Source organism: Lagenorhynchus albirostris, chromosome 15 (assembly GCF_949774975.1).
Source record: "Lagenorhynchus albirostris chromosome 15, mLagAlb1.1, whole genome shotgun sequence".
Lineage (NCBI taxonomy): Eukaryota > Metazoa > Chordata > Mammalia > Artiodactyla > Delphinidae > Lagenorhynchus > Lagenorhynchus albirostris.
The window spans coordinates 37,506,682-37,533,298 of NC_083109.1; the positions used below are offsets into that span (position 1 = coordinate 37,506,682).

Consider the following 26,617-nt stretch of genomic DNA (forward strand, 5'->3'; position numbering starts at 1 on the left):
CCTGAAGTCATCCTGAGCCATCACTCTCCAAACTACATCCTGACTTTGCAACTAAAACTTATCAAAATGTGTTCAACCACTAATTTGAAAAGATACATGCACCCCAGTGTTCATAGCAGCATTATTTACAATTGCCAAGGTATGGAAATGACCTAAGTGTCCATCAAGAGATGAATGGGTAAAGAAGCTGTGGTGTATATATATACAATGGAATACTATTCAGCCCATAAAAAAGAATGAAATTTCACCATTTGCAGCAACATGGATGGACTTGGAGGGTATTATGTCAAATGAAATAAGTCAGACAGACAAAGACAAATACTGTATGATATCTTATCTGTGGAATCTAAAAAACACAACAAACTCGTGACTAAAACAGAAAAGAAGCAGACTTACAGATATAGAGAACAAACTAGTTGTTACCAGTGGGGAGAGGGAAGGGGGAAGGGGCCATAGAGGTGTAGGAGTAAAAAAGGGGTTCTTATATGATTACATGAAATCATGTATGTGAAAGTTTTGAAAATTATAAAGCACTATACAACTTAAAGAATCTTTCATTCAATTTTTTTAAAACAAGCAAAATAGGCTTTTCTGTCTGGGAGAGTTAACTGCACATGTTCTCTGAAATGGTGAGCTTATAAAAGCTCACAGAAATAATTTTCGGTGTTTTATTTTATTTTTTGAAAGCACTATTGGAATTAAATTGTTGAAATACTGTTAAAAAAACAGAACAAAACACTTTTGTTGACCTCCACTAACATCTCTCTCTTAGGTTAATGTAAGTCAGTCGAAAATAAATGGGGCCATGAGAGACATATTTTAGAATTTATTCTAGGTACCACCATGAGCTTTTCTTGAAAATACAATTAATCCAAACTGTAAGCACTGCCATTTAATATCTATTAATAATCACCCTATAAAATGGAAGGTCTTTACATAACTAGTTCCTGGAAATGATGATTATGAACAATGCAAATATCCCTGCTACTTTTTTCCCACCCACCAACTCCCACTCCCCTCCACTAAATAGTTCAGGGCTGTTTGGTTTATTTAGAGCATAAGGGGTGAACAAAAAAACTGCAGTAAAACTTGTGGATGAATTATTTTCTCACACCATATTATTGTGCAGAATTTCAGATTTCATTAGAAAAAGCCCTTATTTCTCATCTGTCATTCCCTTTTCTAAATCTTGCAGAACTTTTCTCCATAGAGAAAGAAATGGAAGATTGAATTTCCTTTTGAGCTATGTTTCTCAACCTTTGTGAAGCTGTCATCTTTTTTGATAAACCTAAAAATCTCACCACCACTCCCAAGATTCTTACACATCTTTTCTGTAGAGCATCCCTCCCCAGTTCACCTAGGGAAACTTTCTGATCTATCGTGCCAGAGAAGATTTAGTCCTGAAGATTTTGAAAGATTTGCTTTCTGTGGTTGGTGTTACAAAAACTATAGGCATTTTTATTTTCCAGATATAAAATCACACTATAATATTAAGTGTGTGTATTTCAAGTCCATGCCAAGCCCCATCCCGAGCCTCACCCCATGGAGACTGAGCTACATCCCCCTCTTCTATCTGAGAATCACTGATGAAGCAAGTCCACAGGTGACCCACCTCTCTGAGTTCCTCCCCAGCCCCTAATACTCTCCGCCATATTTCCTCCCTCTTTTTCCTTTGGTCCTTCTTCATTTTCCATATCTAGGGCTAATTGTCCCCTTACTGATTTCTCTTTCTCTCTTTTCTCTCTCTAACTCTTTTTCCACTTTGCTACCATTATTGGAATGTAGAGTAAAGATGCTGGTATCAGGACTTTGGTTATGTTGGATGAACAAGGAGGTAAGTTCAGATTTCTTCAGTAAGAACAATTCCTCATCTGAATAAAGTCCATTAAAAAATGATTTGTGCATCTACAGGTGGTCATTGATGTGTGTTATGCACATATATGTGTGTAAGAGTTCTACAGTTTTTATCTTGCTTTTTTTCTCCTTTTTCTGTTGAAAAGATTGGTAAATGTATGGAAATGTTGAGATCTTCATGGTTGAATAAATGGTACTACATGCCCTGTTATATGTGTTGGGGTAATAGAATTTTGAAGGCAGAAGTCATTTGTTTGAATTTTTAATGATAGGATTTTGGAGAGTTTGAGAATTCTCCTCCTCATCCCGAATCTTTCCCATAAATTTGATGTGATAATTCCTAAATAGAATGAGAGAATAGTATACCATATTGTCCATTTCTTTTGACCATCCTAATTCAGCATCTGGCAATATTGATTTCCAAGTCATTATGAGAATTCCTTGAATAACTGGAAGCTGTTTTTAACAGGACATAAACTGAGGGAAATCATTGTAAAGTGGAAAATTGAACCACTTAAAATATTTGAACTTTTTCTTTTAATTATTACGGAAATACTAGATGCAGTGAACATCAGAGTGCCAACATTTTATATAGCATATTTAGTCTACAGTGGAACCTAGAAGGGTAATACCAAACTTTTTTTCTTTGATTTATACATAGAATCATACAGCAATGACTTATTTAATTCTAGCCACAAGTTAGTTACCTGATTCCATTCTGAATTCTTATCATAATAATCAGATTTAGCAGAATTTTTTCTCTTTATGTATATCTTACAAAGACATTAGAAAACTCTTAGCAATCACGAGAAATTTTTTGTCAAAGATAAAAATATAAAATTTTTACAACATGGAACACCATAAACAAACTCCAAGAATAAACCTCAAACTGGGGAGGGGGGGACGGGGCGGGAAACTGCCTTACGGATAACAGACATAAGGCATTTCCCTAAAATACAGAGAGACCTTGCATTTTATCAAAGAAAAGGACAACAACGTACAAGAAAAAATGGATGTAATATGTAAATCATCAGTTTCCAAGTAGACAAATGAAACCATGCTTCACCCAACAACAGTAATGAGATGCCACTCTTTAGCAGATTGGCACAACTTCTTTTAATTGATAACAATCAATGTTGTCAATATGTTGGGAAAACAGAAACTCTCAATCTACAGATGGGCACTGTTGATCGGTACCAAGTTTAAGAGTAATTTGATAATATCTCCAAATTTTGATGTTCACCCATCTTTGACCAAGATATTCCACTCATAGAATTATATGCTGCAGATATTCACTGACAACTCCATGAAGAAAAATATACACGCCTTACCTGGAATGGTGTAAAACTGGAAACTAAATGTCTGTCAGTGGGGAGACTGACCAAATCAATTATGATATGGCCAGGAAAGAAATTCTGCATAAAATGTTCTGCAACCTTTACAATATATGAGATCAATTTTTACTGACTTCTGAAGAGTTACAGCAGGGTCAGGGAGGGACTGAAGGAAGGTGTATTATTTGGGGTCCTCTGGGAAGCAACTGCTAAGAATCAATTAGAAGTGTGTGAGACTTCTTAAGGAAATGTCTGCGATGGGTAAAGGGGAGAGGAAGCAGGAGTAGGCAGGGAGAGCCTTTGGACTGTGATGCGGGCTTGACACTTGTGAGAGGAGAGGGGGGCAGAAGGAGGATTGGGTAGGAAGAGTCTCATTCTGTAGTGCTGCTCTGAGAAAGTCTCAGCCAGACTGATAGGCAGCCCAGGAGCAAAGACAACGCAATGGAGCAGCCCTGTGACGGGCAGGGATGCATCCGCTCTAGTAAATTGTGCTCAGATGTTGGCTAGAAGCATCCCAGGGAGGGCATGGCTTCCATGTAAATGTGGTAGATCCCATAGGTGCAACAGCTGGAAGTGTCAGCTAACTACAGGGTCCCTCTTGAAGGGAGATCTGAGGGGTACACCCTCATGGCTGCTATATAAAGACTTTTGTTCTATATTATTTATTTGTATTGAACTTTTCCAATAAATATACACCAACTAATTTTTTTAAAATCGGAAGAAAATTTTTTTAAAAAAACAATTGAACATCAATCCCAACACTTCTCCCCCCATTTTTAAAATATAAATTGTCAAAATTAATACAAAAATAATGGAGCCTAGTGGAGTTGTATTTTGAAGGAATTACAATAGCTGTGGCAGTCTTCAGAACTCTCCAGATGAATTTGCTATAAATCATAAGACTTGCTGGCTTGATGTGTATAACAATGTCCCAGACTTTGAAACTCAGGACACAGCAAATCATTGCTTTTAAAAAAATTTATTTAATTAGGCAGCAGGTGCCCATACAGAAGAGTGGTACCACATTTCCAGAGCTAAATTGATACATATATACTCAGGTAATAAGGAGTTCTATCTTAGTAACTCTTTTAGTTAATAATTTGCGTGTGAAGGGAGTAGAAAAGGAGCATTGAAGGAGAAAAAGTTTGAGAAAGGTTCAGGATAATACCATTTTCTCCCCTAATTATAAAGCATTGACATGAAAAAATAATATATACAAATCTGAAGTCAAAAAGAAAGTGAATAAGATATTGAGTTTCAAATTTCATTGTACTTTGATGAAGAAAATCTACAGGCAAAATTTGCCAAAATCTCCAATATAATACAAAAATATATTATTCTTAAACACAAATGATTCTCAGGAACATCTTTACATTATTCTCTGAGAAACGAAGTAAAATTGCAGATTGCCCCCACAAGATAGTTAATGTTCTCAGCTAAGACATTTCAATTGTGGCCAAACAGCAATAAATGCTAACTTCTTGGTTGAACATATTTCCTAGGATAACCTGGGTTTTACCAGATGCGTGGTGAATAATTGATACTGATGAGAAGCATGCAACTGTAAACCCTCAAAAGTGGGTAGCTTCTACCTGGTCTTAAATGCTACATGTTCCATTTATACTGTAAGAAGAGATTAGAACTTTTGAAATGACTGATGAGTCAACAACTATCTTTACTGCCATTGTAAATGCATTTTGACACTGCATATGCTGTGTTTAGTTGTTTAGATCAGTAACTGCTTTAAAATTTCTCTCCAGTTATGCTCTACTAATTTTGTCTTTGCCTGAACACCAAAAGTGTTGACTGCAACTGCACAGAAGTCTCAAGAAACAGCCATCCGCCTAAAGAGCCAATCCAGGTTGTCCTGCTAAATGGTTGTGCTAGGAAATTCCTTATGGGATTCTTATTTTACATCCAGGTGTCAGGAGACACCAAGGAGCACTGAGCATGACAGATGGCCCTGAAATGTCCTACATCCTTGGACTTTTCTTGTCTCCAAGAGAAATCCCCATGAAAAACCCCTAGCCCTAATGTGGGATGATTTAACCTTTCACTTCCATATCTCTTGTTCCCTTTGCTGGTCTTTGCTGGGTTATATGTTTGTTTTGATGCTGAAAATGCTGCTCTTGGGACAATCCCATGGGAACGGCTACAAACTAAACAGTGAAATCTTTGACCACTGCCTGGCAGAGTAAAGGAAAAGTAAACCCTCATCCACAGAGCCTGCCAACTTTCTTAAAGGGTTCATGGCACTACAGGGTAAAATTTGTGAAAACATCCCTCTTGCTAAAGTCCACTCACCAATATCTCTTATGAATGACTAAAGCTGCATTGCCCAATATGGTAGCCCCTAGTCACGTGGCTATTTAAATTTATTTAAATGAATTTCCATATGGTCATCAATTCTAAGGAAAATGAAAATCATGTAGGCAACATCTTGTAATTGGTTACACTCAATGAAGGCTTACACATTGGATCAATCAATAGCATTGACCTCTTGCTATTCTTCTACTGTTTCTTTTTTTACTAGATTGAGGATTCTAACGGTCCCATGCTGCTTTACTTACATAATATTAGTAGAAAAGATGTCTAAACTTAGATCCCTGAGCATCCTGCCATTGGTGGATCCATCACAGATAACCAGTCATCCAAATATCATAGCAAAAGAAAGAACAATCTCTTGCCCCAACATATAGTGTGATGTACTGGAATACCTCCCCAATCCCAAATCTTATTCCCCTCCCAGTCTCCAAGAGTAAACAGAAAACAGCCAGAAAGTAAGTTTAGGGAGGAAAGGAGCAGTCAACCCTAGACACTGCATTGCATCAGCCTCTCAGATGCTGCTGTCTACGCCAGAATGGAATGAGGATATTGATTGCTTTCAAGCATTTCCTGAGGAAAATCTTCACAGAAATCATTTAAGTGCTGTGAAGTCCCAATACACCAAACATATCCACAAACGTAACTCAGTAACACTCTTAAAATTGCCATTATTGTGAGCTCCTGCTATGTGCCATAGCACGGAACAAAACAGGCAAAAATCCCTGTCTTTATAGCATTCACATTCAAAGAGGGAACCAAAAAACAGAAAAAAAAAATATTATTGTCAGAATATCTGTGACAAAATGGTTCCACAATATTTTTAAATTTCTTTTTAAATATTTTTATTTTTTAAATTTTTGTTTATTTTTTTTTATTTATGGCCATGCCATGAGGCATGCTGGATCTTAGTTCCCTGCAGGGATCGAACCTGTATCCCCTGCAGTGGAAGCGGTGGAGTCTTAACCACTGGAACCCCAGGGAAGTCCCACAATATTTTTTTAATTAAGGATTTGACTTATAATTGTGTATAACGAAACATTCAACCAATATTGGAGCAATAAAATAGTTTTCTGAATCAACTTTTCTGAAAGAACTCCAGAATTCCTATTTGCTATGATCTTTGCTGAACAAACTGGCAAACCATGGCCGAACCCCGCTCTCAGAAATAGGGATTTGGACCTACCTGTTTGTTTTTATCTTTTAATTTGAATTCTCTGGTTCAGAAATTCAACACTTGTGGGCCAGTTCACTTTTATTTATGTTATTTTCTAATCCCTGGAGACACAGTGGGTGGGGATCTTGAAATGTCAGAAAGTTATCTTAGCTGAAAATATTAACTCAAGAGAAATTCCTTAGGAAAGTCAAACACCTGAATGTGTGTCCCCATGCCATAACCTGTGCATATGTCATCTGTCATTAGTTGAGTCCAGCAAGTTTTCCCTCTGAACCCAGATGCTTCAATCTCATCTCAACCCAGCTCTCCAGGAAGCCATTAGCAATTCCTCGATTGGAATTTGGCATCCCTATTCTGTCTGTACTTAACATAGTTCTTGTTTTGAGGATATTGGGCTCCTTTCCCCCCAACCAATCCCCTCATTTGATAGTTAATTTGATCTACAGACTAATTTATTGCATTCCTTAAAGGAAACTGGAATGAAGTCTTCAGAAAAGTACAGAATTCTGTGGATTGTAAAGAATTGTCATCCATTTGTTTTTTAGCCCCTTTAGAGATTTTTCTTAAGCTATTACTGTACCTATATTTATTCAGCAAAAGTTTGCCAGCACTGCATCCTTATTTCCTCCGGCTAGCCTATGCTGGATAAACATTTTGTTTTCCCCTGTCATTTGAAAAGCAGAGCAGAGATAGCAGATTCTTAATAAGCTGAATTCTATTCCTCAGCCCCACAAAAGAGAACGTAATAGGCTCTTATTTTCCAAATGGATAGTCTCTCCAGTTTGGGCCACTAGTGAACCTAGCTTAGTTTTCTGGAATGACAATTTCGACTGGAATGACAATTTAATGTAAAATTGTTTTTAAGTGATTATGTATGCCCTTAGACTGGAAATGTATTTACCAGTTTTATTATAATCATGCCTTCCTTCCCAGAGGCGTAGGCATGCATGCATGAAAATATAGATGAAAGGAGGGATAGAAATGTAATTAGGTTTTGTAAATAGACAGCCAAGACATCCCATTGCTGTCTTAATGGTCTTAAAAGCTGTTTTAAAAATCCCTTCATGGAACTTATAGTTTACTCAATTTGATGACACAACTTTTGAAAAATTAATCAAGTTGGTGTATGTTACCCTGGTGACCTAGAAGTATGATTCATTTTTATGGGTATTGATCTATGTCTTAGGTACACTAAGGTCAGCTTTCCTGGCAGTGACGACTTGGTACTGTTTTATGTTCCAATCCATCACCTTCCTCCAGAGACCCAGGCATTCATTTTTCCCATGCTCTGCCTGGGGTTGGGGTCTAGCATTTCCCATTGTGGAGAATGGGAAATCAGGGGCAGAGAAGTGAAATGCCTTCCAAAGCTTTCATTACAAGGAAGTCATAGGATAAAAGGAATTTAAATGTTCCACTACCTATAACATTGCTGTGCTGATGTTGCTTTTCTTAGAACTTGTGTTAATTGAGTATTCAAAACCAAGAGCTGTCCATGGCCTGCCTTTGACTAGAGAAACACTGCTGGGGGAAAAACTGTATGGTATCCAGTGATAGTTATCACTGTAGTTGTTATTTTTCCCAAAGAAGAAGGTGGATTATTTTCTACCCTTAGCTGGTTGAGGATGCTTAAAAACCAGAAGACTGAGACCTGTTAAAGTTGAAGCAGACACTTTCTCTAGTAGCATTACATCTGAATGCCTAAAACATAAACTAACATGCTGTTTTCTTTCTCTTGGTTTCACTGGTGTCTGAGTAAGTGAATATGCTGTGTTGTTTTCCTGGATCCTCAGAATCTAACAGGCCTACCTACCCCATCCCATCGTATCTGCACTATAAACTATTTGAGCATCATTTTTGTTCATTTCCTTCCACCCCTGGCTGCATAGGGGAGCAACAGCCGACTCCAGCAATGCATCCTCTCGGACAATGCATTGTAATAGCTCTCCTTCTTTTTCAAATTCCGTTTCACATAGACATTTCTCATGTTCTGTTGGAAACCCCCCAAAAATTCATTCCACACTGTCATCCCTTTGTCCTAACCAGAACAACTCGATCGTGTCGAAGAAGGCATGAACCATATCAACCAAGACATGAAGGAGGCTGAGAAAAATTTAAAAGATTTAGGGAAATGCTGTGGCCTTTTCATATGTCCTTGTAACAAGTAGGTACTGGGTACCAGCTCTAATCTGTGGCGTCCAGTTTTCTTTCTTTCTTTTTTTTTTTTTTCTTTTTTAATGTCAAAGTGAATGTCTGAAGTTTTGTCTTTTTTTTCTTTGTCCTTTTTCATCTGCTTCATTCTGTGGGGATAAAATACTTGTGTTTAATCAGAACAACTGGAACGCATTGAGGAAGGGATGGACCAAATCAATAAGGACATGAAAGAAGCAGAAAAGAATTTGACGGATCTAGGAAAATTCTGCGGGCTTTGTGTGTGTCCCTGTAACAAGTAGGTGCTGCCTGCCTGCCTGAAGCTTTGGTTTCCCAAGGCCCATCTCCAAGCCTTGACAAGCTCATTCCTGCTGGGTGCAAAGGCAGGATGAGTATGTGGCATGCAGAACAGATCAATACCGTCTCCAATGCATTCATCTCATAGCATAGATGATATTAGTGGGAGTTACTGTTGATGCATTAAAAATCAGGCATACTACAGTGAAAGCTTCACTGTCAGCAACTTTTATTGATGAACGTTTCAACATTTTCCAGAACGTGTACCTCGAGACAGAGACTAATCTCAAGAAAGAGGTGCTTTAGAGAACATAAAATCCCATAAAAGAGGGATTTTATGTTCTCTAAATCCCAAAAGCCAAAATTGCAGATTTAGAAAAGACTGTGGGTAAGTTGGGAAGATGAGAAACACGTATCAAGGTCTGATTTTTCAGAAGCAAAAATAAGAGTTAATTTGGCCCAAACAAGCATTTCATAAGTTAGAGAGTATGACAGCAACTCACCCTTTCAACTGCCCACCAGTTGCCAAATCGTGTCAGTGGTTAACCCGTAGATGCCACAGCTGCACCCAACTCAGAGGCAATGAGTCCTTCAACAAGAAGTGCTCAAGCCTTAGCCAAATTGGACCCATCCCTCTCCAATTCTTCCTCTTGGAAGACCTCCCTGTACACTGGCCGAAATGTTGAAATGTGTAGATTTTGCATGCACAACATCACAAAACATTCAACTATTAAGGTTCTGCAATGCTTTTTTGGAATGTAGCAGAAATGTGACATGTGGTTATAAAGGTTTGCAACAGAAGGAACCTGAAAATAAGGGTTCTGGAAGGTAGTCTCCTTTGACTAGCAGTGAAAAAAAAATGCATGAGCGGATTGTCCAACATGCATTTGGAAAATTAAACCCGTTACCCGATCCCCTTCACCCCTCCCACTTCCCTTTGAACAGAAGCCTTTTTCCTAAAAGCTCTCCTGATCCTAGCTTTTAGAATAGAAATTGATGTCATTTCTAGCTGATTATATGACCATTCACATCCTTTAAACTTTGAGGCTGATTTAAAATATCCCACTTCCTGTTTAGGAGGGGGAGGGGCTCAATTTACAAATAAATTTAAACTTTTATTTTTTCTTTTTTTAAAGAATGATCTACAGTAAAGTCTGATTAACTGGAATCTAGCTAACTGGAACCCTTGAGTATATTTATACTTTTGCTCCTTTCCACTTTTAACAAAAAGACAAATGAACAAGGAGAGAACAAATCCCATCAAGGATTTTAAAGTGTTTCTCTTTAAGGTCAGTCTAGGCAGTTGGCATTCTTTCACTCAGTCTCCATTCTATATAACTTCTACATCCAATAGGACCAAACAGTAAGAGCTGAGCTGCAGAGGAAAGGCCATCAGACACATCAAGAGAAACCATAACCAAGGAATGATTTGATCATGTTCACTGCCCTAAGACTCTGAGGCAGGAAAGTAGCTCAAGAATCTAACAGATATTCAGCCATCACCCTTGAAATAAAATGTACCGCCATGGCCCACTGCTAATGAAGAAAGTCCAATAATTCACCAAAATGACATTGCTACGCATTCCAGTTAGTCAAGATTTAACTGTATATCCTTTTCAGTGGCCACTTGCCCCCAGGTGAGATGTCTACCTGCTTTGTGATGAATTTCACAGGTACATTTTCCCCATCCATCAACTGTATGTGGAGAAAAGGTGGAGGCAGGCCCCCTTCCCTCCCTGGGATGGATTCTAACGTTCAGATGAAATGACGACCCCTATGAATTCCACATACCAGTTGGCAGTAATTCCTTATTGCACAAGAGACCCTAACTGAGCTTCAAAGCTTGACTGAAGTGTTCCGTATTGTGTGTAAATAATGCTTTAAAAACCATGTGTCACAACGCAGTGGCTGGTGGTGCCCTGGACTCTCTGAGGGCTTCGCCCTGTCTCGGCATGTTTCGAAGGACTATGATAGATGTCCGGCAGTTATGTGAGTCTATGTGCAGCATTGTGGGTGCAGTGATTCGCCTTCGTTCAGAAACGCAAACTTTCCCACCCCCTTGACTCTGCCAAAGATGGTATACCAGACATTTTACATAGCAGAAAGCATCACAAGGTCCATATAACTTCTGTTAATGTGAGGATGGAGGAGATGGGGATTTGAAAAAAAACAACAACAACAAAACCAGACTCTAAACTCCATTAAATTAGTTTTTGGATCCTATCCCACTAAGTGGGCCCCTGGCTCTTTAGAGCAGTGAATTCTGACTGCTCTAAGGCTGTGGTATTATACACTAGATTGTGGGAGTTGCTGAAATTCCATTTGTACAATTTTCCAATTTGTCTCCAAGGTTTCTTGGTCCCTAATCTTCAAATATTAGTATTAGAGCCAGTTTTAATAAATGGCTATGGTCCTACACTAAAAGAAAAAAAAAGGTTAAATTCCGGTGTCTTATAATAGAAAATGTAAAAATGGGACCAAAGGAAGTTCTGTTCTTGGACTAAAAAGCATGTGGTTTCTACTATGCAAAGAACCTAAAAACATCTTTGATTGCTCAATTACAACACACCTACCAAAACACGCTGCACATGTTTCTATTGGGCACAACAGGTATGCCTGGATTTTAAGTTTTTCTCCAAGGCAGCTCAGTGAAATATGGCCTACGGAGACCACACCAGTTCCAGACCACTCTCCCCCACCACATCCCAGGACAGTTTGAAGTAGGAGTCTGTAACCACTCCCATCCTGCCCCTCAGCCCAACAAAGAAGCTATTGAACTGCGTTTCAAATCCTCATGAAGGCTATTACTGTCCTGCTGGTGCCTTTTTTGAGAATGGTCAACTTCTGGAGTAGTTTGGCTTAAATGAGAATGCTTCACTTTCTACTCATGCCTGTAGCTGGTGCATGAAGAAGATGTAGAGGGATTTCCCTTTTTGGTGCTAGATGGCTTGTTCTCTCTTCTATTTTCCTGCATTCATTTCACTACGCTTCTTTTACTTTTTGTCTCTGTGGACAAAGGTTTGTACATCGATTCTGGATGTATGGTAACTGTTTGGAAGTACCGATATATTATCTAATTCAAATCATTCTAGAGGCAACTCACAGACCATCACGCTTGGCCAACCACCAATCCTTTATGTTCTCCATGCAGAGTGGGAATGCTTGTTTCCACACATGCGTTGGGGGAAAACAATTAAGCAGGGAATCTTTGCATGATGGTGTGTAAAAACTTGGTCCAGTATGTTTTTCTTGATGACAGTGTGTTCCTGTGGTGTGATGTACACACTCTACTTGGCAGTCTTGTTTTGTGTCTGTCTGCCAGTATGTTTTTTCTGTGTGTTTTGTGTCTCAAAATATAACCGTGTCATTGAAATAGAACTGAATGTCCTCTAACTACCTTAATCCTTGTCTTAAATCCAACTAAACTACAAAAACAAACCAAAACAAGAACAACCCGCGGGCAAAGGTTGCCATCTCGACAATTGCAATTGACTTGATTGGAAATGAAATCCTGAGTAGCTGAGGCATGGTGGTGGCCAACTCTATGGGTCCAGATTATGATATATCGGTATTCTCTAATGCCTCGAATTAAAACTCATTCGCTTGGTTCAGTTCTTAGCTTGAAGAGGTAACCGTTGTTGTGAGCTTGATGCTCTGCCCCCTTTGCTTGTCACTCACCCTCTTTTTTGCATAGGCTTAAATCAAGCGATGCTTACAAAAAAGCCTGGGGCAATAATCAGGATGGAGTTGTGGCCAGCCAGCCTGCTCGTGTGGTGGACGAACGGGAGCAGATGGCCATCAGTGGTGGCTTCATCCGCAGGTGAGCCTTGTGCAACCGGCACTATGTAAGTTATCTACTTTTGAGTGACAAACCACCCCAAACTGAGTGGTTCTAAAACAACAGCTAAGGAGTTCCCTGGTGGTCCAGTGGTTAGGACTCCTTGCTTTCAATCCCTGATCGGGGAACTAAGATCCCACAGGCTGCGTGTAGAGGCCAAGAAAAAAAAAAATCATTTTTCTACTTCTGAACCTCTATGTTGGCTGAGTAGGTCTTCCAAAAGCCTCTCCTGGGCTCACTCATTACATGCACCCGGGTGAGGGATGATCCAAGATGGCCCTCCTTGCTTGTCTGGTGGTTGGCTGGGGCTGTGGGTAGGGAGCATCCATTCTTTTCTATGTGGCCTCTCCAGCAGGAGAGCTGAGGTTTCTTGCATGGTGGTGGCAGCAACCCAAGGGGCAGGCTCTGATGAGCAAGCACTTATCAAGCCTTTGTCCACATTACATTGGACAAAGCAAGTCACATGACCACATCCAGCATCAGTGTGGCAGTAAACAGGTGTCTCATTCTGTGAGTTTAATTGGAACAGAACTTATGAAAGAGATTATTTACAGAGATGTGGGCAGGGTCAATAATAAGGAATGGCGAAGCACTTATGAACTAGGAATAGCAGGAAGAATCCTGAAAGGATAGGAGAGAGCTGTCACCAGAACCCAACTGTAGTTATGGCTATGGGCAGGGGCTGTGGGTTGAGATGCAGCCACTGTCAAACCCAACAGGAAACTAGAAAGGGAAATAAATGCCCCAACTCCTCAGTCTCTTGTCCTCCAGTCTCTCACTGGCCATTGGACAAAGCCTACTGGAGGGCAGAGTAAGAGAACCTGGGTGATAAGGTTGTAGAGAGGTCAGCCTCTCTGGGCAGAGAGCAAAGAAGGCCAGAGAACAGATCTGGGGGTACAAATAGAGAATAATGAGCAGACCTGAATTCTTATTAATCGTTTCTTTTGAAATCTGGAAGCAAAAGCTAACTTAAACATCTATTAAAAAATCTCAAGTCACACAGAACTGCCAACTCGGAACTAAACTCTCAAGGGATCAGAAAATAGTAATAAGAACAAATATTTCTGTTGTTAAAAAGAAAAGGAAAAAAAACTATAACTTTTTACAGGTTACTACACTAGGACTTAGCAATGACTAGGGTTGCTGTTTGTACAGCCATCTATACCCAGGCCTTTGTAGCTGAGACTGCCAACAAACCAGATTCAAATGTCACTGCCATTTGTGTATAAAGATCTAGATATCTACCTAGCAATAACAGATGACAATTCTATTCATGTTTCTATTGCTCCAAGGGAAACCAGACCAGGGGTCCTCAATCCTGGCTGCACATTAGAATAACCTGAGCAATTTTTAAAAAGTATCAGTGCTTGGACTTAATCCACACCAATTGAATCATAATTTCTAGAAATGAGATCCAGGTATTAGTAGTTCTTAAAGCTCCTCAGGTGATTCTAATGTGCAAATAGGGCTGGGAACCCTGGAACCAAAAGTATGCCTTAGCTGCTGAAGATCATTTAAATAAGCTTCTTTTCTACAGAAGAAATCTAGGAAGTTCCCCTTTAATTTTATCTGGCCTGGACTGCTTTAAAAACCTTAGAGGGGCAGTTTGCATTGGGATTTACCATGGGGGATGGATTTTAACCCCTCTGAACATATTTTAGCTCATCACCATCTGTTGTAGAAAGATATTAGTTAGCCAGACATTCTGCAATAAGTACCTACTGTTTACAATAAAGAGTTAGTGCCTTCTTAACTTTCAAGCTGAACTATGAAAAAAATGGAAAGGCACTTTGGATAAGGCACTTTGAGAGCCAACTCCTTCCTCCCCATTCAAACTGAAACAATAATCTTTTATCACAGTTTTCTTCCTTGAAATCAACCATTCACAATGCCACCAAAACCCCCATAGCATTGAAATCTGAGCAAGTAAAAATCATCTTGAACAAGTAACTCCCTTTGGAATTCTTGGGAGCAAACAGGATTAAGGGGAAGACTGTAATTCTCATTGCTCTTCCCATTGATGTTGGTCCCAAATGGGGAAGAAGATGAGTGGAGAAATTCTCTGACTTAGTACAGCAGCTTTTGTTTCATTCTAAATTTGAGTCTTGGAGATTTTGACTGACACTTCAGAAAGAAAAATACAGTTTCTAACTAGTTCCATTCTCTGACCTGGAACCCTCCCAACTAATCCTCCCAGCTGATTTTACCCTTAAAAAAATGAAAATTGGGATAAACATATGAAGGGAGGAAATGATGTGTTGGTGGAAGCAAGAGAAGAAGATAAATTAATCTATTTAATATGTCTTCTTTAAAAATAGAAATGTAAGTGTTCAATAATGCACTTTAAAACATCATTTTCCAATGTACAAAAGCGAACATGTGTTCTTGTATAGAATAGAAATTTTAAAAGGATAGGATTGATACCTAGAGGTCTACAGATTTTCCCTAAACTTTGGGTCCTTGGTATTTGAGTTTTTTTCCTATCTTCTAAAAACTGTTCTTTGATGCCCAGGGTAACAAATGATGCCCGAGAAAATGAAATGGATGAAAACCTGGAGCAGGTGAGCGGCATCATTGGAAACCTCCGTCACATGGCCCTGGATATGGGCAATGAGATCGATACACAGAACCGCCAGATCGACAGGATCATGGAGAAGGTGAGCATGTGGCATTCAGCAAGTTTCCATTGCTTATCACTTCCTCTGAAATAACCACCGAGGAAATGCGAAGGGCATAACAAGACCCTCAAACCGTGACTTTGGATTCAGACGTTGGTAGATAGACATTTTCCCTTAATTTTCTAAGACAAAAATCCAGCAACAGATAAGTAAATAACAGGGTAGAATTTAATCTAGCAGATATTCCTCAGAGGAACCTTTGCTTCAGGCATTGTGCTAGGAATCAAAGGACATATTAAGATGAGAAAGACATCATCCCAACTGCCAAGAAACTCACAGCCTGCAGAAGGCAGTGAGCTTCAGATGAAAATATAATTTGCCAAGAAAGCCACACATCAAATGCTAAATCATGTTAGATGAGGAAAGATTTCAAGGGTCAGGGGATGGGAAAATCTCCAAAAAAACGGTTGAATTTGAATTGAGTCTTAAAGGATGGTTAGGAGCTTGTCAGGTGGAGATGATGTAGGAACAGAATCAGGAAATGAGCAAAAGAATAGTTATTTTAGGTTAGCCAGATGATGAATATGAGCTTTGATTTTATAAGTGCCAGAGCTTTAATGACAGTTCAAAAAGTCCCAGATTCCATTTCCAGTTCAACAGTGCACATGTCCAGATCTCAAAGTAGGGAACATAATCTGATGAAGCTGCGTTCACATAAGGACACCAGGTGTCATGCTAAGACTGAGCCCCCTAGTGTCAACAAGAGGCATAAGGAAGAGTGGAGACAGTAGAATGGAAAAGGGTAGGTTTGGGCTTGAGATTAGGAAGAAACAGAAAGAAACACTGGAAAGCTCTTATATAAAGATTTGGGGCACCCAAACCTGGTATTCTACACTATGCAAATCTGATTCAGTCTCTATGTCTTTGTATTCCACCCTCTCCCCAATCAGTAGACTCCTAAATATTGCTTGTAATCTCTTAAAGGTGTCCAAATGCAAACAGGGAGAAATAGACACATTATGGGTTTAATGGTAATTGTGCATCTATAATCGATTCTACGTGGCTAATCTTATATTGTGTGAGTTTATTCCTTGGAAGATATTGAAGTTTTGAGGCTGAAACCCTGAGTTTCTTTTCAACAACTCATTCCACTTTGGTAGGGGGAAGAAGGATGGTTTTTGAGATCTCTTGAATTATAAGGCTAAATACTCAGTTTCTTAGTACCTAAGCATTCTCCACTGACTTGAGAAAGCAATGAGTAGACATAAAGGGAACGCTTTGCCCTATTGTGTTCTGTGCACTTTATATTAAAAATATTTGATTGCATAACACTTTGGCTAATCAATATTGAGCTACACAGATGTCAATGTTAGTTGACAAAATACTTGAGCTCTGCCTACTTTACAAGTCATGACATACTTATTATTGTTAAGAGCCTTTGATACGCTAAAGCTTTTAAAGCTTTTAAAGCAAATCAATAGATTTTCAGAACAATATTGGGGGTTTCATAAAGCACTAGAGCCAACAGAAATGGACCTAACCATTACAGCCCAGAAAAATGAACTAAGAAATAATTGCTGAACTACCTTCCAACAGGAAAATGATTTTTAAAAAATGAAGAGTAGTCATTTTCTATCAAAGGACCCAATTGACTCAGATGTAGGGAGATAATGTATCTCTAACTCACTTAGAGTCCTAGAAGGAGAAGTTCTACTAAAAGAGAGGAGTCAAATCTTTATTGATAGAGCTGGGCTTTAAGCAAGCTGTTTTCCTGGAAAGGCAAGTGACATCTTAATTCTGCCACTTTGTATTTCTAGTTCTCTTCTTTAGGAGAATACCTTTCATTCTGGGCCAAGTTTGCTATAAGAGCAAAGACATGTGCAGCTATAAGGTTTAATCAAAAGTCAGACAAGTGGATAGGAAATAGTCATTACAGTTTATATCATCCTTGAATGCTGAATTGCTTAAGAAGTAAGGTAGGGGTCTAGTTGCCATTGAGTAACTAGCCTTTTTTTCCCCTCAAAATAACAATGTGGATATGATTGAGATAAAGCCCATTTCAACTCAGCATTGCTCCAAATGATACATGTTACATGAGCTACAAAATTATTAGTAGACTTCTATCTTCTTGTGCAAGTTCTTACTTCTGATAACAGGAAATGGTATGCAGAGGTCTCCTGCATATTTAAGATTAAATCACACTGTAGAACAAAAGAGAATCTTCTGATGTTTCTCCCATATTCTCTCGTGACTCCAACAGCAATCTTCACCCAACTTCATCAGTCATGATCCTTTCTCATCACTTCAGATAGCAGTGAAGTTTTGGGAGTCCAAAACAACCCAATTTTCAATACATCCTTATGGACTGTCAAGAAATTACTTTGTCTATTTGAAAACCTTGTTTTCTGATTTAGGATATTTATATACAGACAATCTTCTAAGGTTAAAAAGCTACGATTCTCTTAGAAAACTATTAAAACAGGGCAAGTTTATATCAGATCTTTATGGGAACTGTTGCTAAGGAAACAACTTAGTGATGTTCAAACTTGGACTTAAAGTTGTCAGTGGAAGATGTTACACACACATTGAAATACAGTGAAGTTGAAGCTTTAGCATTGCTCACATTCTCTCATCAACAAGGAAACATGGAATTTGAAAACTAAGATCTTGAGTACCAGCAAGGTTTTCCTGCTCACCAGCTTCATGACCTGGTTCCTTACCTGAAAGATGATAAGAGAACAGTGCAAATCTGGGGTCAGAACAGGCTGCCATGTGGGATAGTGAGTATCCACTTCTGGAAGTCTGAGCTGTGGCCTAAAATCTACCTGTCATGGTCTGAAGTTGAGATTTCCAGAGTGTTCAGAAGGGTGAACTAAATAGCTCCTTCTACCTCTCTTACTGGCTTTTTTCTTAGTCATCCTGGGTTTCTCACAAGGGCAAATCATGTACCATATCTTGAGTATATTAGCAAGTTTAGGATTCTTTACATAGAAATATGAAAGTTGGAATGGGATATATTGCATAAATAAAGTCCTAAAAAGCATATAAATAGAATAAACACAGACACATTCTCCAAATACCAGGAAGACATCTAAAATAAGATTATCTCAGGAGTTTTTTCTAAAAGCACTACTGTTATATAATATAATAAAGATATGGCACTTTTGTACTGTATGGGCTGGAATTTTGATATGCTTCAGAAATAATTCAGGTGGACATCACAGATGGCTGTTAAAGATAGGTCTGTTCCAGCTCCTCCCAGATCCTTTGAAGATATCCAAAGAGTAACCTCATGCTCTACTTCAAAATATCCTCTTGTACCATCATGTGAAGACTCATCAGTGCATTCTTAATGTAAGAAATCCTAGAATGTTTGCCTCCAGAAATGCTATCCATTTTTAAATGGATGATTTTTCTCATTTGAACAGTTCTCAAAGTTAAGTCTGGAAAAATAGAATAATCCAGTCTTCAGGAGCATTTCACACTGCTCTGAGCCTCTAATTTTCCTTTGTACCAAAGAGTCATTATTTCTGTAGCTGAAGAGGGGAATACTTAAGAGCCAAGTAAAATTGGAGAGAATACCCATTTCCCAAATTAGGAACCTAAGGTCAAAATATGAATCTATAGATCAAGGCAATCAAGGAAAATTAGTGTTCTATCTTATCTGTTTTGAAGTCAACTCTTAATTATCCAAACAGATGGTAGGGAGCCATTGCCAGATAATTTAGAGTTATGAATAATCTAGAATTATTTTTTATTTTAACTTGGCAAATTTCTATTTGAATATTGATAACTCTAGTGTGCTGGGAATTCACAATTAAACTGAATAAAGAAGACACAACTTGGTGGAGACTGGAAAGCACCAAGCACAGTCATAGATGCAAAATCAGTAACCGTTGAGTAAATACTGGTTGATATAAAAACAGTCCAGTTTCCCTACACTGCCTCTCAGCTTCCTTCCCCTCTTCCCAGGCTGGAGAGGGACAGACAACATTACCAATCATAATAGAGGAAAACAACAGCCTGAAAAGAATTTTTGTCTTCCCTTCTACTTGCTGACTCATACATTTCTCAGTGATGTCAGGAATAGTTTATTTTCTGGAGTTTAAAGGTATATCCAGGTAGCAGACCTGGGTTTCATGATGCACGCAGAGCAAAAGGTAGCTCAAGCAGTGAAGAGGTCAGTCAGGGCACAAAATGATAGTAAATGATCCCCTGCTAAAACAAGCCAGTTATAACTCATAAGAGTAAGTCTTCAGAAATGGGGCTAAACAATTACTAAACATCCTTAAAAGCAAACCACGTTTTCACCCAATAACAATAATTACAAGATAAGATATGTTGAGCCCTTAATTTTTGCAAAACATTATTCTAAGCATACTATGTGTATAAACTCATTTCATCCTCATAGCAAACTTAAGTAGTAAAATGACTAACATAGTGACTACCAGTGTGGACGCTGACTCCAGGGTGCTGGCCTTCTGACTCTGGTTTCCTCATTTATTAGTTCTGTGACATTAGACAAATTGCCTAAATCCCCTCTGCTTAGTTTCCTCACTTGGAAAAAGGAGCTAATAACAGGATATACCTCATAGTTGATGTTGTCAAAGTTGAATGAGTGGAACTGTGCTCATTAGCAGTGTTCTTTATTATCCCCAGCTTATAAATGAGAAAGCTGAGGCCCTGAAATGTTAAGTAATTTTCCCAAAGTGACACTGCTAATAACTGTACAAATGGCAAGAATTCAACTCAATCCAACGGATGTGAATGCCTGCCATAGAAATCACTGGGTGTCATTCCAGAAGAGAAAGATAAATGATATAACTCTGCTCTCCATAGTAGGGAAAAGAGTCATGAGAACTAAGATCAAGCTTCTGTGATCATGTCTAAGTCCAGCCATAAGCAATGGTTCTGAGAACACAAAAGGAGGCATGGTTCATTCTGATCAGGGAAGTCTCAAGATGCCTTCACCCAACGGGAGGAATTTGAACTAGACCCAGAAGGATGAATGGAATGTGAATGGGTAAAATGAATTCTGTTTTCTTTCCCCTTTCTCCAGGCTGATTCCAACAAAACCAGAATTGATGAGGCCAACCAACGTGCAACAAAGATGCTGGGGAGTGGTTAAATGTGCCCACCTGTGTCCTCTTCCAAATGCTGTCGGGCAAGATGGCACCTTCATGCTTTTTTCATGGTATTACCTAGTAGGTCTGCACACATGCACACATCAATCCGCCCCCATTGTGAATGTTGTCTTGTGTCATCCATCAGCCCAACAATACTACGTGTCTTTTGTTCTTTCTGGGTCTCTTTCTTTCCAAAGGCTGTATATAGTGGTCATTTGGTGGCTCTAACTCCCTACGTAAGATGTCTTGGGTTTCATTTTTTCCTTTTCTCTCCTCAGTGGCGTTTGCTGAATGACAACAATTTAGGAATGCTCAATGTGCTGTTGATTCTTTCAATACACAGTATTATTCTTGTAAAACTGTGACATTCCACAGAGCTACTGTCACTGTCCTTTCTTTGGGTGTCAGGCTCTGAAACTCTCAAAATTTGCTGTCTTTGGTTCCTCACGGCTGTCATCTGTCTTTATGATTTCATGATTAGACAATGTGGAATTACATAACAGGCATTGCACTCAAAGTGATGTGATTTATGCATTTATGCATGAGAACTAAATAGATTTTTAGATTCCTACTTACACAAAATATTTCCATGACAGTAGTATACTGATGAGAAAACACATACATAAAACAACAGCAACAACAGCAAAACAACAACAAAGCATGCTCAGTATTGAGACACTGTCAAGATTAAGTTATACCAGCAAAACTGCAATAGTGTCACTTTCTTTTTGTCAATATTTAGACTTATTAATCATAATCATCCTTTTTTTAAAAAAAATTGTTTTTAAAAAGATGGGTTAAACATGCTCACCATTGAACCATTTCCAGCAAAATATATGTTTGGCTGAAACTATGTCAAATGGATGTAATATAGGGTTTGTTTGCTGCTTTTGAAGGCTCTGTTTTGGAGAAAGCAACCTTGCTGTGAAACAGTGCGGAGATGTAAATTTTATAAGGCTGATTCTTATTAATCACCATTTCCCCTGTGGTTTGTTATCAGTACAATTCTCTGTTGCTTAATCTAGAGCTATGCACACCAAATTGCTGAGATGTTTAGTAGCTGATAAAGAAACCTTTAAAAAATAATATAAATGAATGAAATATAGATAAACTGTGAGATAAATATCATTACAGCATGTAATATTAAATTCCCCCTTGTCTTCTCTGTCAGTTTGTGATGTGATTGACATTTTGTAGCTAGTTTAAAATTATTAAAAATTATAGACTCCAGATGTCTGTTTTAATTTCTTCATGGACCCCCATCTGAGTTTGCACTCACATGAGAGGAAGAAATCTGGCTACTATCCCATTGCTCCTAAGAAGCCAGTTCTGTGTGCTGAGGACACCGCATGGAAAAAGCAAAGGTGTCCCTTCTAGACACGATCCAATGACAGCCAAAACTTGGCTTGATTTTTATAATCTGTTTCAGAAATGCTTGTGTGTAGGTTCAGTGTTGTCTGTGGGGAAATGTAGTTCAGCCAGAAGGCATAGAAAAAAATTCCATGGGAAAAATATCTGTGGTACTCAGACTTGGCTGTACGTTGATTGAGGTATATCAGGTGTCAATCAACTCTCATCTTCCTTCCTCTCTCCAGTATCCCCACCAAATTTAGCCCTCCACAACCACCACCGCTGCTGCCCCCACTTTATTTAACAGCTTTATTGATGTGTCATAAAATTCACCCATTTAAAATGTATAATCCAATAATTTTTAGTATATTCACAGAGTTGTGCAATCTAATTTTAGACTATTTTTATCATCCCAAAAAGAAAGCCCATACCTATTAGTAATCACTCCCATTCTACTTCCCTCAGCCATAGACAACCACTCATTTAAGTTCTGTCTATAGACTTGCCTATTCTGAACATTTCCTGTAAATGGAATTATACAATATAATGGTGATCCTTGTGACTGGCTTCTTTTATTTAGCATCATGGTTTCAACGTTCATCCATATTGTAGCATCTAACAGAGCTTCATTCCTTTTTATGGCCAAATAATATCCATTGTATGGAAAACACATTTTGTTTACCCATTCATCCACTGATGGCCATTTGCATGGCTTTCACTTTGGGGCTATGATGAGTTATGCTGCTATGAACGTTCGTGCTCAAGTTTTTGTGCAAACATAAGTTTTCATTGCTCTTGATATTGCCACCTTCACCACCATCATTTCCTCTGCCACCAACACTTCTCCCACCATCACCTCCACCATAACCTATACCCTCCTACCTCCACCGTGACCACTGCTTCGACTACCACCACCTTGACCTTTCCACTACCTCTGCCACCTCTCTAACCGTCTTAACTAGCACCTCCACCTTTATCACTGCTACCTTCCCAGCCACAACCATCTCATTCATCACCACTGCCACCACCACAGTTGCCCCCCCTCCATCTCCTCCACCACCTTCACCAACACCACCATTATCTCTCTCACCTCTGCCACCTCCTCTGTCTCTGTCTCCTACCCCATAACGGCAATGCAGGCAAATGTATCCTGATTGCTCTGGTTGGCTGCCATATCATTTCACCAGTAACTCTGGAGGTTTGGTGAGAGCAGCTAAGAAGTAAAAACAGTGACGACAAGCTCATCATTCTCAGGGAATGTTTGCAGTTCTTTACCCTGTTCCCAAACCTCAGAACAGGTTCTAGAGATACCCAGGTGCTCAGAGAATTTATTCTAAGGACCAACTCTAGCAACACATTTATTCCTTAAAATTAAGGTAATAGAGAGGATGCTCAAAGATGGAGAAGACGAATAAATATACCGTGTATGTCAAAGCTGCTAAGGGGTCGATGTATGGGCCGAGTTAGAAAATTCTTTTCCAAACTCCATCTGTTCTCAGTGAGGTGAGTGAGTGTGGTTCCACACTGTGTGAGTAATTAAAATCCCACACTGGATACATGAAAAGTAAGACATGGGTATCCTGCTTTAAGGTCCATCACATAATTCATTCTGAAACATATTTCCTTTGATAATTGAGCTTGTCTACCCTCAGCTTTAATGCAGTCAGCTTCATTTGGCTAAAGGAAGACATATTCCCCAGGGATGAATCAGATCTGTGTAACGCACCAACTCAGGAAGTACAGTAGAAATATAATTACTGGAGCAAGGTGGAATACTGCGAAGCCTAAGTCTTCTATCCCTCTCATCCGTGAGCCTTCAACAGAACACCAGAAGGTGAAGGTGGTCCTGTGTCCTAGTGACAGAGTCCTTTCCTCTTGTCTGCCTCTCCATTTCTAGTTCCGGTTTTCTTTTTTCCACATCCTCCCCCAGCATTTGCTTTGACCACCTTGTCCCAATCTTTGTGTCACTGATTTGTCAGCACATTGATAACGGCACTGGAAATTGAGAGAAAGGGAAGAAAAATCATACTTGTGGTCAGCTAGTACATTCCAGGTGCTGTGTGAAGTGCCTCATTAATGTTGACTCATTAAACACTCTTAAAAACTCTGAAAACTTGACATTATTAGCCCCATTTTGCAGAAGAAGAAATGAATAGATTATTTGAACCAGATTTCTCTTGTTTAAGCTAATAAGTGACAGAGGCATGATTCAAGCCAGATGTGTGTGTCTCCAAAGCTGTAGAGAGGCCTGGAAGATAAATCCAGGATTGTGCTTCTCTCAATTCAGCTGGTCAGGAAACTCCGAGAGACATTTGGCTTCACAAAGAACAGTAAAGACAAATGTGCTGGGCTTCTTAGTAGAAGGTCTTGGTAAACCCACCTTTCATTCATTCATTCATGAAATGATTTTTTTTTTTTTTAGAAGATGTTGGGGGTAGGAGTTTATTAATTTACTTATTTTTATTTTTGCTGTGTTGGGTCTTTGTTTCTGTGCGAGGGCTTTCTCTAGTTGTGGCAAGCGGGGGCCACCCTTCATTGCGGTGCGCGGGCCTCTCACTATCACGGCCTCCCTTGTTGCGGAGCACAGGCTCCAGACGCGCAGGCTCAGCAGTCGTGGCTCACGGGCCTAGTTGCTCCGCGGCATGTGGGATCCTCCCAGACCAGGGCTCGAACCCGTGTCCCCTGCATTAGCAGGCAGACTCTCAACCACTGTGCCACCAGGGAAGCCCCTCATGAAATGATTATTGAGCCTCTATGCCAGGTCCTGTTCTGAGTATTGAGAGTGGGAGGGGCAGGGACAATTCCCTCGATTCATTGAACTTACACTCAAGCTGGGGGTTTTATCTATCCAGATAAACCAACAACTAAAATATGAAGTGTATCAGATGGTAACTGCCCCAGAAAAATATAAAGCAGTGAGGAGGGTAAAGAGTGTAGGAGGTAGGAGAGAAGGTGTTATTTTAAAATAGAGTGATCCAGGAAGAAAAGGTGAAGTTCAATGTTGGGAGTAACTAAAATGATATGTCCAGAGCGAACCCACTTGGGAAGCAGAGGCTGGGAGTGATAAAAGGAACGTACAAACTACCTGTATCTTTTCATTTCGTAGTACTGGCGTACCTCCTCTACAGCTCAATCAATACTGGTTTTAAGTATTTCCTACATTGTCCAGAAGGAACTTGTGAAATCCTTGGCCCTATGAGCAAGAAGGCTCAAAGGATGAAACAGTGTGCAAGGGATGAGTATTAAGTCAAATGTTATTAGAAGAGTAAAAAAGTGTTGACTTCATGATCCAAGATTTGGGAATTCTTGCTCTAAGTGGCCATCATCCAATCATCAACTTATTAATTTACCTTCAAGTACATTAGTCATATACCTCAGGCTCTCCAACTAGCTTTTGGAAACTCAAATACATCTCCTAGAATGTAGGGGAAACAAGGAAATTAAGAAAAACTAAACCATGAACAAGTCATTTAACTCTAGTACTCTCAGTTATTTCCAGAACGAGTTGCCAAAACCTCCCAGGCTGTTCTAGAGCCTCACTCCCAGGCAGGGCGCCACCAGCTAATGTTCCCACCCACCACATAGTCCTTAGCTCCTCCAGCCTCTCACCATAGCACAGCTTCAAGACCATCCTGTTTATGGGAGTTGCTGCCTTGAGTTCACGATTCTCTTTCCACAAGCAAACTAGAGAAATTGACACACAGTCCTTCTAGCAGATGTTGCTAGTGCCCTGCCCACATCCTCTGAGCACTTACCTCTACTCCCAAAAGGTGATTTACAGTGAAGAACCAGCAATTCTCTGCCTTGGGGCAGGGAACACCAGAAGTGCGAAGCTTTTTTTTTCTTTTTAATTAATTTTTATTGGAGTAAAGTTGATTTCCAATATTGTGTTAGTTTCTGCTGTACAGCATAGTGAATCATTATACATATATCCACACTTTTTTAGATTATTTTCCTATATAGGTCATTACAAAGTATTTCGTAGAGTTCCCTGTGCTATACAGTAGTCTCTTATTTGTTACCTATTTTATATATGGTAGTGTGTATATGTCAGTCCCAATCTCTCAATTTATCCCTCCCCCGCTTTCCCTCTTGGTAACCATAAGTTTGTTTTCTACATCTGTGACTCTATTTCTGTTTTGTAAATAAGTTCATTTATACCATTTTTTTAGATTCCACATATAAGCGATATCATATGATATTTGTCTTTCTCTGTCTGACTTGCTTCACTCAGTGTGACAATCTCTAGGTCCATTTATGTTGCAGCAAATGGTATTATTTAGTTCTTTTTTATGGCTGAGTAATATTCCATTGTTTACATGTACCACATCTTCTTTATCCATTCATCTGTCGATGGACATTTAGGTTGCTTCCATGTCCTGGCTATTGTAAATAGTGCTGCAATGAACATGGGGGTGCATATATCTTTTTAAATTTTCTTTTATTTTTTATTTTTTGTGGTACACGGGCCTCTCACTGTTGTGGCCTCTCCTGTTGCAGAGTACAGGCTCCGGACGCGCAGGCTCAGCGGCCATGGCTCACGGGCCCAGCCA

At 39.3% G+C, this 26,617-nt stretch overlaps 1 protein-coding gene across 1 annotated transcript in view; it reads left to right on the plus strand.

The window, feature by feature from the left end:
* Positions 1-20,872, plus strand: part of SNAP25 (synaptosome associated protein 25) — a 79,159-nt gene extending 58,287 nt beyond the window's left edge. The window contains exons 4-8 of the mRNA XM_060123704.1: positions 1,786-1,834; positions 9,016-9,133; positions 12,827-12,952; positions 15,483-15,627; positions 20,648-20,872. Of these exons, the coding sequence (XP_059979687.1) occupies positions 1,786-1,834; positions 9,016-9,133; positions 12,827-12,952; positions 15,483-15,627; positions 20,648-20,716 (507 nt within the window). The 3' untranslated portion in view covers positions 20,717-20,872. The remainder of the gene's footprint in view (positions 1-1,785; positions 1,835-9,015; positions 9,134-12,826; positions 12,953-15,482; positions 15,628-20,647) is intronic.
* Positions 20,873-26,617: the final 5,745 nt, after the last annotated feature.